Source organism: Anarhichas minor, unplaced genomic scaffold (genome assembly GCF_050575085.1).
Source record: "Anarhichas minor isolate MPS153535 unplaced genomic scaffold, ASM5057508v1 ptg000041l, whole genome shotgun sequence".
Taxonomy (NCBI): domain Eukaryota; kingdom Metazoa; phylum Chordata; class Actinopteri; order Perciformes; family Anarhichadidae; genus Anarhichas; species Anarhichas minor.
This window is the reverse complement of record NW_027466487.1, coordinates 785,742-804,768: the sequence shown is the minus strand read 5'-3', so window position 1 is coordinate 804,768 and position 19,027 is coordinate 785,742. Positions and strand designations below refer to the sequence as shown.

Sequence of the window (19,027 nt, the reverse complement as noted above, 5' to 3'; positions counted from 1 at the left end):
GAAACACTTAATGATGCAAATGACGGCTCAAGTACATGCATCAAAGCTACATGCTTTTTGTGTTTTATCTGGGGTGAAATTGTCTTTGCTCGTCTCATCTTGCTTTCATCTATTACCAAAAGGGCTGATGAAGTATAAAGGCCGTGAAAAACCCCTTGTGGCAGAAAGCTTCTCAAAAAGCTTTGAAATGCTGAAGTATCTTTCATAAGCAGTTAATTGGTCTGAGTGAACCTCTTCCCCTGTTTGTTTTGCTCCACTGTTAGTCAGGAATACATGTGCAGGCTCACTGCTCAACACTAATGGTTGCACAGCGGCTGTAAGAGTTTTAAAAGCAAGAGAGATTATTAACCGTTTCAAATGCTTCTGTTCTGCCAATTCAATGTTCACTCATCTTTTTTTTGTGTAAAACATCAAATGTTCTGGCTATTAAAAGAATTGCAGCTTTCTTCATCACACCAGAGAAAGGGCGCTACACATTTATGGTGAGACGTTCTGCCAAGAAGATAAGGGCCTTTTATTTTCTTTATATATTGTAGTGACAGTTATGTAAAGTGTGAAGGTGTTAATAGCCTCAGGCAAATACCACACTACACTGCTATACACAATGTCATATTTAGTAAGAATTTGTTTTTGTTGATTTTAAGACATGCATCCATCATTTCTTTCCGTCACTCATTGTACCTACATTTTGAGCAATCGTTTTAAACTATTCAGACCATGTTACATTTCTTTAACCTATTCAATGCATCTGTTGCATCTCTGTCCTTTGGTTCACACTTTCAGGACTTCCAGTCCTCCAAAACAAAAACATTTAAATTCTTGAAAAAAAATGTTACCTTAAGAAAAAGATGCTAAAAGCATCCATCTTTCACATCTGTTGACAGGTTCATGTGGAGAATTGAAAGTCTCGTAATGCCCTAAAACCCGGAAACCCCCTCATCCAGCACGAAGAGAAACATTCATGCATGAATTCAGCAAAGACATCCTGTGATTAATTCCTTTCAGTCATAGAAAGTATAACGGGATTTTTCATAATACACGTGGGCTCTTATAAGAGCCCACGTGTATTCTATCTTCCTCTTGTTAAATTGATCACAGTGGAGACCGAGGAGACTTAGGAACAGACACACGTTCACCCTTGTAATGGACGGAGCCACATTATTCACCGCAATTGTCTGTCCTACTCCGAGCTGTACGCGAGGCTTTTATCAGCTTTCTTTGTTCTGGCGACACTCTTTGTGCGTGCTTTACACTTCACATCTGTAACGGGCTCCTGACTGGCTGCAGCATCGTGCTATCACAATTATAATCTTACAATAGAATACATTTTGCATCATTTAGCTTTGTCTCGATTGGGCTGTGGCAGCCCTTAAGTCACCCTGCTGCTTCCTTCATTAACTTGTCATTTCAAATTGTGAGTGCTGTTTCTCAAGTAAGTCTTAATAAAGAATAATCCACAGTTTGTGATTATCTGAATGCTTTGGAGAAGCTTTGCTCAGGGTTGTTTTCATCCAGTGGTCCGTCACAGTGGGAACCTGTTTATCAAAACAGATGGATTGAGAGAAAGCGAATGCAGCCTTAAACCACGAAAAAACGTGCATCCTTACATAAGAAACGTGTCTTGTTTAAGAAATATGAAGAAGGCGACTTAAAAGTCATTGATTTTGATTGAATGACTGGGACAGTATAATTAAAGTGGCTTTAAAATCACCAGATGGTTTATGGCACATTTTCTCTGATGATGTAATTAGATTTCTTAAATGTGACTGAAAGTAGAATATCTGTTGATTAACACAATTCTCATGATGATGAAATATTATGTACACAAACTGAAACACTTGGTTATATTGTAAATCCTTGTATTATATATTATCTAGTATATATTAATTTATATATACATATTTCCACAAAAATGTACATTTATTTTGCAGCTAGTTTAAAGTCTGTAAAAGGACTGCTAAGCGATGTAATATACAAATGAATAGAGCTTGACTGTATTAACCTGTAATTTAAATTGAAGACCATTTATATTCATTTACTATATTTAGTAACAACTTGTGTATTTATATATTTTTTCGTATTTGCCATTGTAATTTTACTTTAATTCTACTACCGAGACACATAATGATTTTAATACTATGTTCAACCTGCCTTGTTGTTTGTAAATATTCTATCGCTGCTTCCCTAAATTGACAGAAATTCAGTATAGATTATAAAACATGTGTAAGATATTGCCTATTGTTTAATAACTTTAATTTCTCAGTAGAAATTAGCATACACTCTATGGAGGCTCAAGTGTTAGATCTGAGTAATGCTGCCCTGCACCTTTTATTAGAAACATTTGTGAAAACATGTAAAACAAGCAAATTATCCACGTCAATACTGTCACACTTCCTGTCGTTTGTCTGTATATGGTGACATGTATATGGCCCCTGGCTGTTACTGGTGCATTAAGAGATGTATGAAGTAGCCTATGTGTGAAATACTCAACTGTTGCCATGGCACAATCGTTGTTGTTTTGAAGTTTAATAGGAGAATGAGAAAATATGCATTTCTGTGGGCGTGTTGCACAGGAAACCAAACGAGCATCGCTCTTGCTGTTAAGCTGCTGGTACTCCATCGCCTGAGGACCACATTTGTAATTACTGGAGATTGCTTTGATAGATTGGATTCTTTGTCCAGTGGGCTGAGGGCCTCTCAGGAGCTGCACGGAGGACCAACAGATGTGCAGGGGCTCGTAAACATGTGGGCCAATCTCTTAATCTGATGCATGGTTACATGTCTGTTACATTGATCAGATGACAACAGCTATCAAACCCTTTTCATGATCGCCGCGGTGTGTGACTCATTCATTTAATGGAATTATCTTGTAATTTACTGGCGCTGTCATATTGATTCTGTGCTAATTACTCACAGAGGTCCACGTAAAGTATGATCACATAAATCACCTTTGTTGATGTGTGTGTGTGTGTGTGTGTGTGTGTGTGTGTGTGTGTGTGTATATATATATATATATATATATATATATATATATATATATATATATATATAAGCCACAAAAGTTATTTTATAAGTTAAACTAGTTGTATACATTTTACGTCTGTATAATATAAGGTTCAGCACCCCAATCATTTGTATACAGCCCCTATGACTCTCAGCTGGCAGATGGCACCCAGTTTGAATCCCTGTTACTGTCCCTCAGCAGGGAAAACAAAAGTAGCTGCCTCCTTGTGAAACATCCAGTAAAACTGCTACTGCTTCAAAGCTTTTGCACTTCTGGCATTTCGTAAACAACCAGGAGGTCTGATTATCTGTGTCACAGCAGGATTCTGTCACACCAAGCAGCAGGACCAAATTGCCATTTCCATTACCAGAATCTCAGCATAATCATCATCTTAAATAGCTACTTCTTTAAGGTGTCTTTTCTTTCCTTCTTTAGTTTTGGGTTTAAATGCTTTTCACTCAGCACTGACAGGTTGTCAGTCCAAGATGCTGTGTTGTGTGAATAGCCTCGCTTACGTATAGGTATAGGTGTCTGCTGTTGAGACACATGAACATCTGTAATGTGGAAAGGTTTTTGTGGCTGCAATATTTTTGCTGTAATGGCGCTCAAGTCAAGTGCTTTCATCCACGCTACAAAACAGTTGCTTGGTTCCATCAGGGCCAAGCAACCAATCTCTCACTTACAGTTGATATCTTTTCTCCCGCACAGACAAATGAGCAGGGGAAGTCACATAACAAGAATCAGCCAGATGAAACAGGAAACAAGCTGTTGGATGCTCTGAGCTTTTGATGATAACGAGGGAATAGAAGCATTTTAACTGTTATGAACGCTTGGGCTAGATTCCCTCTCTGTTGTTCTTTCCCTCTGTTTGTTTGAGTGCCATTACTTAAGGTCAGTAGATGAGAGCATCTAATCATCTGTGTGTTGCTCTGAAAGGAGTCTATCTTCTCTCTGTGTGTGTGTAACTGTGCACAAACACAACACCTGTTGCATTTACAATCAAGCTCTCAGAGAAAAGAAACATTAGGCTTCAAAATCCAGAACAGAGCTGTTTCTGGCCAAATCACACAGTTTTCAGACATGATAGTAAGTGTTATAGAACTGACTGCTCTGTTGCATAAAACGTTCGTATTCACACTTTAAAGGGAGGAGAAAGTCAGGAGCCAGCTTATGGTGTTTGACAAAATTATTCATTTTGTTAATGTTTCATTTGTCTGCAGTAAAACTATAGGCAGAGCCATGTATATTTCATTGGGAACATACTGTATGCTCTGGAGCACACAGGACATCTTCAATGTCCCCATCTGGTTGGTGTCCTGGTGGGAGTTCTATGATGTCTGGGTCTGAATAGTCTATGTGGGTTTTTTTTTTGTATAGGAGCTTCTGAGATATGAAACTGACTGTTTCTCTTTCAAATCATTTGGGTGATGTCCTTCAACATCCACAGGAATATGAAAGATAATTGAGGGTGACTTCTTAACAAGGTTTCCATTTTCTGAGACATCATCAGTTATAACAAATGCAAAAACACCACATGAGTTTGTCATTTTCAACACATCTGCTGTGGGCTTCACTGGCGTGTGTCATTTAAGTGCTAACTAATCTTTGCACTTGACTTGCACTGCAGTGTGACCCGTGCAGTCGAGAGTACACAATCCACATTCAATGAGGATCTTAATTCTTTAAAAAAAATAGTACAGTGGTTTATTTTATTCCTTTTTTTCCCCTCAAAAATGAGGATACAGAAACGGATAAAGGTGGTAGTCTGAATATGTGTCACTCAGGGCCTTTGTCCTGTGTAGCTTTAGCAACAGCTAAAAGGATAAGGCTTGTATTTGTCTTGTCAACAGATTGTGTGAAAAGACAACAAATGACATGTTGCTTCGTTAGAATGAACATGTGCACTGTAGTTTATTTTTAGCCCACATACACTGCTCTGCTGCTTCTATCCATCATCCGTAACCACTTAAGGGTCACAGGGGGACTGGAGCCGATCCCAGCTGACTTTGGGCGAAGACAGGGTACAGCCCGGACAGGCTGCCAGACTATCGCAGGGCCGACACAGACAGACAGACAACCATTCACGCTCACTTCCACACCTACAGGCAATTTAGAGTCATCAATAAACCCTTGCTGTCTTTGGACCAAATTCAAACCAAACTGCTGCTGAAAATAGTCCCACAAGAAATGTGCCATTTACTCTTGTTTCAATACAGTTTCCTTAAAAACTACAGCGGACATCTGTTTTCAGAAAATAACAAACTTTTGAAAAAAGGGTTGTTTTCTTTTTTAGATAGACATCTTCAGGAACCAATGGCCATGGGGCTGAGAGCCGCAGGCTGTGGAAGCCAGAAAGTATTATTGATATGAATCAAAGGATTTGTTGACAATCATGAAATATACAATATCACTAGCTGTATTTTTTATTCATACATTGTGAAATTAGCTAACTCTCCATGTATGTGTATTTATGTATATTCTCCAATGTATCTGGTCGCCAGAAACTCCAATATCATCCCGGCCTTATTCCATAATGTGCTTTCGTAAGATGTGTCTTATTTGGACCTGGGACTTGTTGCCTCTGACCAACAAGGGCTTCCAGGTCAAAGGTACCTGTGCCCCATCATCATCATCGCTCCCAAGAGGCTTCACTTGCATTTACAAAGAGTTCAACTGTTAACATCTGTAGTAACAACCACAGAAAACCAAATATTGGATTTAAACTGAAAGTTATTTACAACGATATCTTTAAAAAGCACCTACAAGATACAACTTAAGCTATTCCATAAGACGATTGTATAAATGTTATCAAAAGACTGAAACAGTTATTACACTTATACAATATACGGTACTTTATATACTGTATCTGCTGAAACACAAAATGTGAAAACATTTATAGATCAAGCATTTTCCTCAACAAGACAATTCACTTTTTGCAAAAAGAACATAATGCTGAATAAGGCTTTACGGTACATATTTTAAAATCAGCTGATCATATTGTCAACCATGCTGCAGAAAACATTTACAAACTATATCCCGACAGCAGTGGTGACAGGCGACATGAATAAAAAGACTTTGAACGCTTTCACCTGACATTTATAGCACTTAGTGTAAATACATGGCTCTATAACATTTGATTTGAGTAATTAATTAAGTGTAGCTTAATGATACAACAGCTTGACAGCACATTGAAACAAAACAAATCACATTACCACTTAATATGCTGTTACAGAACAATATTATCTTTATCCTTAATAAATAGATGCATCTTTAAACAAATATGCATTGCTGCAGTGGCAGGATGAGAGGCATCGGCTCTGATCTCATCCTGCGTGTGTCCAAAGATCATCAGTGGAAACTTGTCCATTAGCTGTAATATGTATAGGAAGCTTCTTGTTCCTCGCTAATGTGTTTGATACGATTCAGACTGACCTCAATGCCAGTTTGAGGTCATTCAGTCACAACTATGAGTTGAAACAGCAGTGCGACATTCCCCTTCAGTGCCTCAGTTTACTGAAAACAGAGCAGCCGAACAGCTAGAGGAGTACAATGAGTCAGCTGAACACTGATGTTCATGGTGAATAAACGCTGGAAGCATCAGTCATCTCTGCTTAATCATGTAGGCCGCACTTTCATGTCATTAAAGGAGTCTATCACAAAGATCTTTCATGAAGTATCGGAGGGATGAAAGTGGAAAAAATGACACTGAAACATGACTCTATGGTAATAAACATTCATTAACCTCCTTTAAGATTGTTTTTGATTGTGCGTGTGGCTTTCGTCTGTAATTAGTTCTCTTCGCGTCTTCCAGTTTATTGTTTTGGTGTTCGGGCCCACAACTTTCACTCTCACCGCTCTCTTACTGTTGCTTTCAGCAAAAGGACCAAAACGTCGATCGACCAACGCAGATAAAAGAAGAGTGGATACAACTATCCTATTTCGAGTAGCCAGAAACAGACTTCAAATGTATGACAGCGTTGCTCTGTAACGGCTAAATGTGTAAATAGGAACTGTCTGTCATACAAATTAAAGGTGATTATATGTCAATGTTTACGGTTATTTCCTCTGCCCACAAGTGATCAGAAAAGCAGTTAGAGGTTTAATTTGAAGGTGTCACATCAACTTATTGTCGTCCTTTATATGGTACCACAATTTTAGGGACTAGACAATAATTTTACAAGCTAACAAAACTCTTCACAAAGTCATCATCTGTGATATTGAGCTGGCGATAAAGTCTGGGACCCACACACTACAGCAGATAGCTGTATCTTCCCTGTTGATCCTTCTTGCTGCTACAGGGAATTTTTGGAGTCAGTCTGGTCTTCATCAAGTGAAGCACATGAGCTCTTGGATTGGGGTCACATGACTGACTCGGCCAATTATACATTGGCCACAGTTCGGCCATGAAAAGACTCCTCTTGGTGGCCTTCTCTGTGTGTTTACCATCTATGTCCTGCCTGACAATACGATCATTTTGGGAAATGTTTACACAGTCCTCCATTGTTTACTTAATATGGATGTGAAGACCTACAAACAGCCATAAAGCTTAGAGTCAGCACTTTAACCACCTATTTATTATTGTGCGGACAAAACAATGAAAAGCACACCACTATACCAATACTTTCTGACTGCACTGTAAGTGTGTTTGTTCATAGGGTTGCATTATGCATGTGCTTCATACACACTCCACGGGTGTGCAGTCGTACCCTTGTGCAGAGGCACACACACAAGCATGTTTGTGCTCATTGTGAACGACAATCCGTAGAGAATTGTGTCTCACAAGCTTCATTATATGAGACCAAAAACACAACCGATAATTTACAATAATAGCTGGTCAAAAGCCTACATCTGCTGACTCAGACTCCTGTGGTGGAGAACTGTGTGTCCTCAGTCTGGAGGTCATCCTGAACTTGCTCCCCCCCCCACTGATCCATGCCTAGTCAGGCCGGCGGTCTCTGTGTCGTCGCAGGAGCACAAACAGACACAGGCTCCTTTGTGCTGTTACGCGCTCTGGAGAAGCTGCTCTGCTCCAGGCCAGAGCGATAGGGCAGGCAGAAATCCCTGAAGCACCTTTTGAAGTTCTCATCCAAGAAGGCGTACAGCACGGGGTTGAGACTGCTGTTGGTGTATCCCAATGCGATGCACAGATGCCAGCTGGCCACCACCAGGGGGTTCTTGCGGTCAATATTCACCATGGTCTTGACAATGATGAAGATGTGGATGGGAGTCCAGCAGACGATGAAGGCCGCCACGACCACTAGGACCATGCGGGTGATCCGTCGCATGTTCCTGTCCTTCTCTTTGGAGCCGGAGAGCAGACGGACACTCTTGAGGCGCAGGATCATCAGACCGTAGCAGATGGTGATGACCAGGACGGGAACCACAAAGGCAAAAATGAACACGCAGATTTTCATCACCGTGTCCCAGTACCACTCAGGTTTGGGGAATCTGAGTTCACAAGAAGTGTTTCCTAGAGGAGTTAAAACAATTAGAATTTTAATTGCGGGCCATGTGGAGAAGCTAATTCAAGTTAATAACCCAGCTCAAATGTTCTCTTTTACGGCCCGATCACTCCCCGAAATCAACACTTGCCACTAAAGTAGCTAAAAGGCTTGTGCTGAGAAGTGAAGTTTTTGCAAAGTGATGGTCATTTTCAGATTTTTTTTCTTCAACAATAGAAATCTCCCACCTGTATCCGTCACCTTGGTAACAGCCATGATCATCACGGGGACTCCGACGGCGGAGGAGAGGATCCAGATGCAGACGTTGATGAGCTTGGCTTTGGCAGGCGTGCGGAAGTCCAGGGCTCTCACCGGATGACAAACGGCGATGTAGCGGTCCACGCTCATCATGGTGAGCGTGAAGATGCTGGTGAACATGTTGTAGTAGTCGATGGCGATGACCACTTTACACAGTACCTCCCCAAAGGGCCATGTGCTCATCAGGTACTTGGCACTCTGGAAGGGGAGGGTGCTGGTGGCGAGAGCGTCAGCGAGAGCCAGGTTGAAGATGTAGATGTTGGTGGCGGTCTTCATCTTGGTGTACCTGGTTGGTTAGAGGAATAGCATGGAGAACTTTTAACTGACTCTGACTCACAGTCAAGCTCAACTGTTGTTGCCTTCTGCTGCGTCACAAAGAAGATGCTGAGTATGAATGACTATCAATATAACGTTTCAAAGTGAGAAACCCATTTACTGTTTAATCTGATGTGTTTCCGCTCTAAAACCAATGATTGCCCATTTACGCCATAAACATATCGAACTAAAAATAAAAAGTACATTTAAACGGATAATGTTTCTATGGCACAACACTAAAGGCACATGGCCTAAGTGAATGTAAGCCTCTATAAAACTGCACGTCCTTTTTACAGTTTGATGACATAATATAGATTGACGTTTTTATGACTTTTTTCCACATTGAAACTACATTACATTACATTTTACATTACAACTACATTTACATTATACACAGTGACTTTTTTCGACATCCATATTTTGACCTTTTTCGACATACTATACTATGATTTTTTTTGACACACTATATTATGACTCTTTATGACTTTTTTCGACATCTTAAACTCTGAATTTTTTTTACTTTTTTCAACACACTACGCTATGACTTTTTTCAAGATTCTTTTTTTTGTACTTTTGATGGCTTTTTCGACACTATGACTTTTCATAGTATTTACTTTTTATGACATTTTCCGACATACTATTTATACTATGACTTCTTTTGACATACATGACTTTTTTAACTTTTCATGACTTGTTTTGGACATACTATACAATTACTTTTTTACTTCGTTTTTTCTATATTTTTACTTTTTATGACTTTTTAAAAACTTTTTCCGAAATACTTTATTTTAGCTTTTTAGGACTTTTTGGGACATATTATACTATGACTTGTTTTGGACATACTATATAATGACTTTATATTTATTTATTTTGACATTCTATATTTAAATTTTTATGACATTTTGCGACATACTATATTCTGACTGTGACTTTTTATTGCATTTTTTGACATTTTATATTTTTACTTTTCATGACCTTTTTTGAGATACTATGAAATGACTTTTTGTTACTTAAGCTGACAGTGATCAAAAGTCAAAATAGCAGTCTGACACACAGGTAACCGGCAGGCAGGATAGCAGGTAAACAGGCAGTAAAGAAGAAGCTGCATTGGCATGCTGTTGATCTGACAAGGACCAAAGGCGCGTGAGCTTATGTGGAGAGTGGCTGGCGAGTGAATGAAATGCAGGTGAGGTTGTGGGCATGAAATCCAACAAATGGAAACATGTGTCTAGCGGGGAGAGGATGTTAGGTGAACATGACTGGCAAGAGAGTCTGAGGGCATCTACTGGATAGTTAGAGGATGGCAGGACCGGGGACTGAGAGGAGGGTACATGGCCTGGGGAAAGTGAGCAGGAGCTGGAGACAGGAACAGAGATCCAAGCCTCACGAAACAACATGCATTTTAATGACATACTGTCCTGTGACTTTGTTTGACATTTAAAACAAGTTTATTCCTGCTGAAAAATCCTCTTAAACTCCTCCTTTATTTCAGATTTACAGAGGAGATTGTTGTTTTTTTCTTCCTTTTCTGTTCTGAATGCCATCTGAGCATCTGAGCTGTTTTAAAGATGGATTCATCCACATTAGTCCACAATATGACTGTAGTGGGTCCTATTGAATTAAACTGCAGCAACAAGCTCTAAAAGAATCTGCAATACATTAATTAGTACTACAGTCGTCGCTGTGGTACTAATTGCACCCCACCCCCCTCGTGTGTGTGTGTGTGTGTGTGTGTGTGTGTGTGTGTGTGTGTGTGTGTGTGTGTGTGTGTGTGTGTGTGTTTGTGAGTGGGTGTGTGAGAGAGCGGCACACCGAAACTGTGGGCAAATACAAAGGACCATCATAAATTGCCGACAGTTTTTTCTGACATTTTACATTGTTTAAAAACACACTATAGTCTTTTACTAAATAGTTTATGATTTATTTCTTACCTGACCACCCCGTACATTACAAGTACGTTTCCAAGCAGTCCCACCACACAGATGAGAGAGTAGAGAGCCGTGATACAAACGGCGATGATGAGACTTGTAGTGTCCCTGGCTGCAGACTTGTCGGTGTCGTTGCTGTTCGAGGACACGCGCAGCGGATCCTCGGTGAACGTAACATTGAGAGGAGTTATGGAGACCGAGGCGTTAGAAGGAAGATCCATTTCTAAAGAAGTTCAGGTGAGATTGTGGCGCATGGAGAAGTCACAGATTTCCAGAGCAGGTACACAGGAGCGCACGAGAACTGAACGGTAAAATTAGTAATGAGGCGCACAGAGCAGATTAGCTCGCGCGCTCTCTCTCTCTCTCTCTCTCTCTCTCTCTCTCTCTCTCTATCTGCGCGTTCCCTTTGACAAAGCGCACTGGTGCACAAAGCAAGAAGTGTTTTCCTGCGCAATGCATACCCTGCCCAAAGGGATAACATTTGTCAAAGTGCTTTAATTAGCTCCAGCATGTAATATTACTTCTTCGCACTGCATCCTTATCGACTTGTATCCAATAAGGATGCCTATTGTTTGCCGTGGCACACAGCAGCTGATCAAACAATGTTAGTCAAATCCAATCCGAACACCTCTCATTGTTGCAGCTCATTGAGAAACGCTTTGTTGCGCCATATCGCTGCCTGCCTTCAACCCTCAGGTACTGGTACTCCCACTCACCATGGCCTGAGGCTTGTGTTACGGGTGCTCAATTAGAGGACTGACTGTTCTGTATATTGAATGACCTTACTAAACCACAAGAGTGATGTAAGTACTTGTCAGTAGCTCGGCTGATTAAATATTTGAGATGGTTTTGATAGCCTATAGCAGCAATTTAAGTGTGTGGATTTTGAAGTGAATCCTGCAAATTGTCTCGTTATCTTTTACATTTGCTGCCTGCTAAATTGTGTTGGTCTGTCAGTCTGTTTTTTGGCATTACATTTGTGCAAGCAATCAATGTTTATTTCCAATTGAGCACTCTGATTGACCTGCTCAGCTGTCACCATGTCATCTAAATCCATAATTACGCAGATGTTTGACTTTTAAGGCCAAACAGATGTGTCTTTTTCACAATTTCCATCAAAGCGCTCATTTATCTGTAGCTGTCTGTAGCCCATTACTGAGAACTTCACAAGCCATTAGGAACATGCAGTTGATCGTGTGTCTGCTGAAATTGCCGAATGCACATAGTGTGCAGTCTGTTTGAGAGTGCCTCTCAGGGGTAATTGTTTATTTGAACACAGCCAGATCAAAATCCTCCCGTGGCTGTGTCTGTAGTGTTCATAGCTGTGGCAGTCTTTATGCACTCTACAAAGTGACCTTTACAAAATCCGCCTTCAAGCAAACGCCATCAGAGGGACAGTCAGAGTTGTAGGGCCGGCATGCTGAACAAAAGCTCTGATGCCTCTCCTTTACTGTTCCTTCTAAAGATAGATCACACGTGTCTTCATAAGATGAAGAGCAGTAATTAAAATGATCGGGCTCATTTTAGGAGTTCAGTGAGCTCATTTGTCTTTCATTAATGAGGGATGTTTGTTTGCAGCTTCTGTTTAGACTTCTGGCCATCTACAGATGAGCCTATAGTTCTCAACATGAGGAGCTTTTAGCCATGCGAGCGGCATGGATCTACAGGTGTCAGTTGGTGATTTTTCAACCATTGACCGCCACTTTTGTCCAGTTTGAAATATCTCAACAAATAATCAATAGATTGCAATGAAATTTGATACAAACAATCGTTGTTCCCAGACGATGTATCCTAATCACTTTTGTGCTCCCCCAACTTTTTTATCTGACGACAACTTGAGATCAAAATTTGAATTCTCTCCAGATGGAATCAGACAAAGAGAGGATAACAAGACATCAATTTGAGTTTAAAATGTCGGTATGATGAAAGAGCTATACGCTTTTCTGTTACACAAAGTCTAAGGTTTACAAAAAAAAAAAAAAGATCTGATATAACAGATATCTAAGGGTGAGTGGCTTTGAGAGAGTGTGAGATGAAGGGAGGGGGGCGGTGGGGGTGGAGAGGTTGCATGGGTTGTCATACAGACAACTCCCTTCACATATTGAATTCAGCCCACGACACCTCCAGAGGGCTCAGAAGTACATTCTGGTCTCGACGGTTATCTTGCCCGTATACTACCTACAACTCTGACACTGAAGCACTGATCACAATTGCTCAATCTCAACAACAATGGGACTATGGCACGCCCCGCTGGCATGAAATTACTTACACAGCAGTTCAGGAAGTAAATTATGTTGAATCTCAGTTACAGCTGTGTGGGAGAACAATATATGACACCTGCTACTGCTGCAGGAGGTGTGATGACATACAGGTTTAGATTAGATGGCTATCTATCCCTCTAATGAAGAGGGCTAAAAATACTATAATGTAGTGCAGGGTATGGTGCTCTCTGTAATGGCAGAAGACTGAGTGTACATGATGAGCAATTCTCTCTGTTGTTCTCTATCTTTCTCTGTACTCAATTTTGAGATGTGGTCAAAATGTGTTGTAAAAGAGAGAGAAATGGATCTGGACGTACAGTATAAAAGACGACACGGACAGAATGCTGCTGTTGCTGTTGTGGTGTTTATGTTCTCCCCTGGGGGACAATCATCCACGATTCGTACAGGCAGTATGATTACTCGCATCACTCATCAGCCCAATGGAAACCTTGGGAAGCATTACGCTGCCTAACCGAACCCATCAAATTCATGGCAGGGAAAACAGAGTGCAGACAATTTAAAGTGGGCTTCATGTTGGGGTCTTGCATCAGGATGGAGTGATGATGATGCATGTTTGATTTATAAGTGATCAAACGAAATAAAAAGGCTACTTTCAGCCGCTGCTGATTCATTCAATCTTAACAAATCATTCTTTAAAACACTTACGAAACATCTTGCATCGATTGAGCTGTGGTACTTGTTGCACTCCCAGTCTCTTCATATTTTATGTGTTGCTGCTGTTGTGTTTTAGATTTGCTATCCGGTTGCAATATCTTATGCACAACAGCTTTTCTGAAATGGGCTGGTACACTTCATAACTTCTGAAAGGTCAGAGAAAAAAGGAATACATGCAGTATGATATCTTGACATTTTATTTCTCCATGTTGCTTTTATCTCTCTGCACATGCAATGTAATAAATGGGAGAGGAACTACAAGAAAACACGTGCTGAGGCTTTGGTAAGGTTTCAAGTTGTTTGTTCTGCAGCTGACGAAGCTGAAGCACAGCGGAGAATTGAACCTCTGCTGGCTGTCACATTGCATCGCTAACAATCACGTGCTAAGCCACGTTTAGAACATATGTCTGACCCGTTCAACCTTTATGTGTGAACGTGTGGTTTCCCCTGACTCCTGGGTAAGCACGGACTATTATTAGTTTGTATAAACACATTCGCATTAGAGCGAAATCTATGTGGTTATGTCATTTTACCATCATACATGTTACCGTTTCACCTCAGCAATGTAACGTTTTAATCAAGAGCTGTGGGAGCGTGATCTTTCATCGATGCTTTTCTGCAGGACAGGATTTACACAGACTGAAAAATGGACAAAACAAGTGTCACAGTGTGACACCAAGAACCAATATAATGAAACCTGACAACCTGACACTACCTTTCACCGGTAATTCTTGGGGAACTGGACATCCATGATATTTACGGGTCACAATCTTCATCAGTGCACAAGACATGTCTTTGTCTGATCAATCATTTCTTGTATGCTTGTGACTGAATGACCACAAAATAAACCAGAGTAAAGAAGGAAGACTGGAGCAGAACAAAACAGAAGGCTTGTCCTTCACAGCATGGAGGGATTGTGCAGCCATCAACCCGATTCATTTTAAACTCGGAGATTAAGTCACAATTTTGTGAGATAAAACCTGTGTCAATATAGCACAGCTATTAACTGCCGTGGAGACAGAGGTGGCTTGCATAGAGATGAACAAGAACACAAGCTTTGAAGCATCATGTTCTTCCACCATTTTCTTTTCTTTTTAATGTCTGTCAGCAAAAAAAACAACACAATTTCCTTTATAAAACGTGATGGGACAGCGTGTACGTTTATGCGTTATTAAACTCAGAAGTCACAGATGCCCTGCTGTGTTGTTATTCAGTTGAGGTGCAGAAACAGAAAGAGTCATGCTGTGGTCTGCTAATCTGTCTCACGCCAAAATATTTAAACTCTCAAAGTAGTGAAACTCACATCAAAACAGAATATTTTAAAGCATCTTCAAGCCCGAGAAATACATGGCATGTAGCGTGTTCACATCATGGGGATTAATAATAAATACACTGTTGGTGTGATGGCTGCGACGAAGAGCTGGTTACAGTTAGATCTTTATGCATTTTAGGATTTAGGGACTGTAGGAAAATTGTTATCAGGGCGAGGGGGGTCAGAAGAGGGGGAGGTTTGTTCATTTTTCAAGGGTGGTCTATATATGTCCGGAGATGAAGGGAGGATGTTTCAACTCTTTCAACTTTTTCAACAATAAGATTTGGTTGCGAAAATATTGCTCAAGTCCATAAAGCACCAAGAGCGCCGCTACCTGGGCCCGTTTCACTCATTTGGTGGCTGAATGTTTTTTTGGCTCAATAAAAAAGTATTTGTAAAAATAGAAACGGCAAAGGAGACGTACAGCAAAGACTTTTCACACACGTTTGTTAACAAAATGTTGTCATTATGTTGATATCTAATCCAGTTGGCATTATGTTTCCTTCATAACATTTTGCAAATGAGTTAGTCAGGATTGTGTGTTTTATTTGAACAAAAACAAGTATGATTTAGCTCTCCTCGCCACCGCAATCATTTTCATACAGTCTCCTAAAATCCACACATTTCTGTTGGGATCTTGTCTTTTTCTTCCTCTAACGTTTCCGTGGTTGTAATTGGACAGTGAAAGGGTTGGATAGAGAGTGTAACATTTTAAATTGCCATATGCAAAAATTAGGTACTTAGGATTTTATGAGTCTGTAAACTACTGACGTGTCGGCACAAGTGGGCAATCACTTAGAGGAAATTGGAATATTGTTATTTGTGTAGTGCTGCAGCATCCTCAGAGAGCTTTGGGCTTCTTACTGGACTTTGTGATCTTTTTCTTCATAACCACAACACCTCGTGGAATAAATTGAAAATGATATCTTTCAAATATAGAATTTATTCAGAGTTGGTTGAATGGTTGAAAGGAAATTAATTAGTCACACTCATAGTTTATCACTTCAAACAATACTCACGCAAGTGCCTCTGATTGCAAAGTTACTGATGCTTGCCAACTCCATTTAATGTTGCTGTCTTTCTTAACACCATTGGCAATGTAATAAATCCCTCCTTGTGTAAACTGTGCAAAGTTCTCCCTGATTGCAGCGCTTATATTTTAAACATTAGACCTCCTCCGGCATGATAGCATGTGATTGACAGATATTTACACTCAGAAGCTATAGCTGCTAAATGAAAATCTCGCAGTCCCCCTCTCAATATGTTGTTTTCATCCGTTTGTTTTTTTTCTTTCACAGCAGCATTCCACAATTGCAAGCAGAGGATCAGCAGTTTCAGTTATGCAATTAGCTATGCAACAGTGATTTGTCTGCATGGGTCTAGGACTTGATTTGTTTTCTCATTTCTGTATGGAGGAGGCAGCCGGCACAATTTAGATACGACAAGACAGAGACGGCCTGCACGGATTGAACATGTGTGTAACTGTACCAAACTATGTGTCAGTCATTGAATAAACACAGAGTTCTGTAGACGAAAGCAGAATGCCCCTAGATGGAGGGAGGCTGATGGAGGGAGGCTGATGTAGGGCGTTTGCCTGATTCATTGTTTCCGTTTCAATGCTGCCATGTAATGATGACTGAGTGAAGGCATCAAAACTAAGCATAGACGAGGCAGAGACAGCCCTCTGTATGGACATCTATTGTCCAAAGATTTCTTTTTTAAAGGTTCTTTTTCACGTCAAAGTCTAAGGCAGCTCCTCCTCTGAAAGAGCAGTTAGTCATCGAACATCATGCACTGGGGGTTATGCGTGATGGCAGAGCTTCTGTCCTTGAAACGTACATACGTCATACTGTGTGCTGTACGCTGCCCGTTAACTGCCAACTTATAAATTATAACAATACTGGGGGAAGAATTGCGTTGCAGAGCAGAGCCGAGTGGTGATGCAGCAAGCCAATATCCACAGTCAAGCTGCTTGTTGTGTTGATTTAAATAAAGTTTCTATAAAAAATAGGAATGTCGATGTGAAATGAAAAAATACGGTCGTGACCTTTTGCACATGAGGAGGTGGAAAGTGACTGAAGCACAAACAGTACTTTAGGACGATTGTTAGGATTCAAGTATTCGTTTGATGTTAACAGAACTGGTTTCAGGTACTATGCACCTGAAACAGCCCTCAAACTATTATGTCTTATGTAACACTGCAAAGAGGCACAGATCACATCTATTATACACATGACCATTATCAGTGTTCCCCGTGAAACCTGCAAAAAGAATGAAAATTAATTTGACTTTTGTGTTAAAAAGATAAATATAAAACTCTGCTGCAAGTGCAACAACGTTTAAAACCTTTGTGTATTTACAGGAATCTGTACGATACAAGCTGAAGTCAGTGTCTACAGGTCTGCTGAGGATTCTCATGGAGGTTATTTACTGCCAACATCAATGTGACGACCACCAATCCAAGAGCTATACTGAATTGAGAGGAGAGTGAAACGTGGAGATGAAGGCAGCAAAGGAAAAAACATTGAGTGGTTCAACTGACTCGACTGAACGATGGATTGAATGACTTACAGGATGAAAAAGAACAAAAAAACGTACAAAGAGGTGAGAAACAGCAATGAGAGACGAGTCTGAGAGCAGATGTTTAATGAGAGAAAAGTGCATTTGTACCATCTGGAAAAGAGGTAACACAAGGTGTGAGACAGCGGACCGCTGTGATCAGTGATGACAAAAAAAAATCTAAGTTGGGTAAAATGTGGTCGTCAAGGAAACAGCTGCCTAATCTCCAATTGAATTCTCCCTGAAAGAGCAGAAGAGACCCTTTCCTTCAGTTCTGCCTTTTGCCATCCTCTGGGAGGTCTGCTGCCCTCACGGACACTTACAGGACAGTGACACATACTGACATGTTTACAATACAGCAAGGACATCGCATTATAAGTATGTGGGGAAACTGCAATTTAGCTGGACCCCACCTTGAGAGCCTTCTCAACCAAATAATGAAAAGAAATAAAAGTCTGTAGCCCAGGACAACACTATGCTTTCAAAACAAGGTAGTAAAGTGACAACAGTGAGCGAGGCTGATTTGGTTAATGACGAGGAGAAGCTAACGTGTGAGTGGATAGATGCTGATTTGTGTTACAGTAACGACCACTGGGCTGCTCTCCAGCTCATCTGTTAATACATTTTAGTTGAGTTAAAGGCTATTTAATGTCTTCAGTGGCAAAAACTGAGGTGCAGAGTATCATGCAGATGCGTAAAGGAAACGCTAGTGCACTTGCTTTATAGGCGCCCACGGATGCCAGAGAAGTGCAGAACATCCAGGTAATATTATAACCGGCAGTAGAGCAATTTTTGCTTCATGCACCACTGGGCAACGTTCATAGGAATGAACGCTGTATCTCGTTCTCTTGATACATCGCGGTAACGCTATGGTGATGATAAACACAAGCACAAAGAGATGTTTTACAACCTGGCAAATTCAACATTGTTCCTATAAATTGCTACTAATCTATCACACATTAAAAACCATTATTAACTGCAATATTTGCATATGTCTGGTCGCATGTTTAGCAAACAGACATGAAAGCGGTATCCATATTCTCATCTAACAATCGGCTGGAAAGCAAATAAGCATATTTCCTAAAATGAAGACACTATGAAGGATGCCGTATTAGAAAGTGGGACCAAATTCTGTAGTGTTGAAATAGATACTAAAAAACACCGAACTGAAAGAAGATGTTATTTTAACATTGGTGTCTCGAGGGGAAATTATG

The 19,027-nt window shown here is 40.4% G+C and overlaps 1 protein-coding gene across 1 annotated transcript; it reads right to left on the bottom strand.

The window, feature by feature from the left end:
• Window positions 1–7,944: 7,944 nt before the first annotated feature.
• Window positions 7,945–11,041, bottom strand: oprd1b (opioid receptor, delta 1b). The gene is made up of 3 exons (XM_076109170.1): window positions 11,010–11,041; window positions 8,694–9,049; window positions 7,945–8,474 (listed from the first exon to the last, which is right to left on the bottom strand). The coding sequence occupies exons 1-3, from the start codon at window positions 11,024–11,026 to the stop codon at window positions 7,945–7,947; spliced, it is 903 nt and encodes a 300-aa protein (XP_075965285.1). The 5' UTR covers window positions 11,027–11,041.
• Window positions 11,042–19,027: the final 7,986 nt, after the last annotated feature.

Excerpts from the sequence above, each read along its gene's own strand:
- oprd1b (XM_076109170.1), bottom strand. Across the intron at positions 8,475-8,693 it reads TACCAAGGTGACGGATACAG|GAAACACTTCTTGTGAACTC; the intron begins GTGGGAGATTTC and ends TAACTCCTCTAG.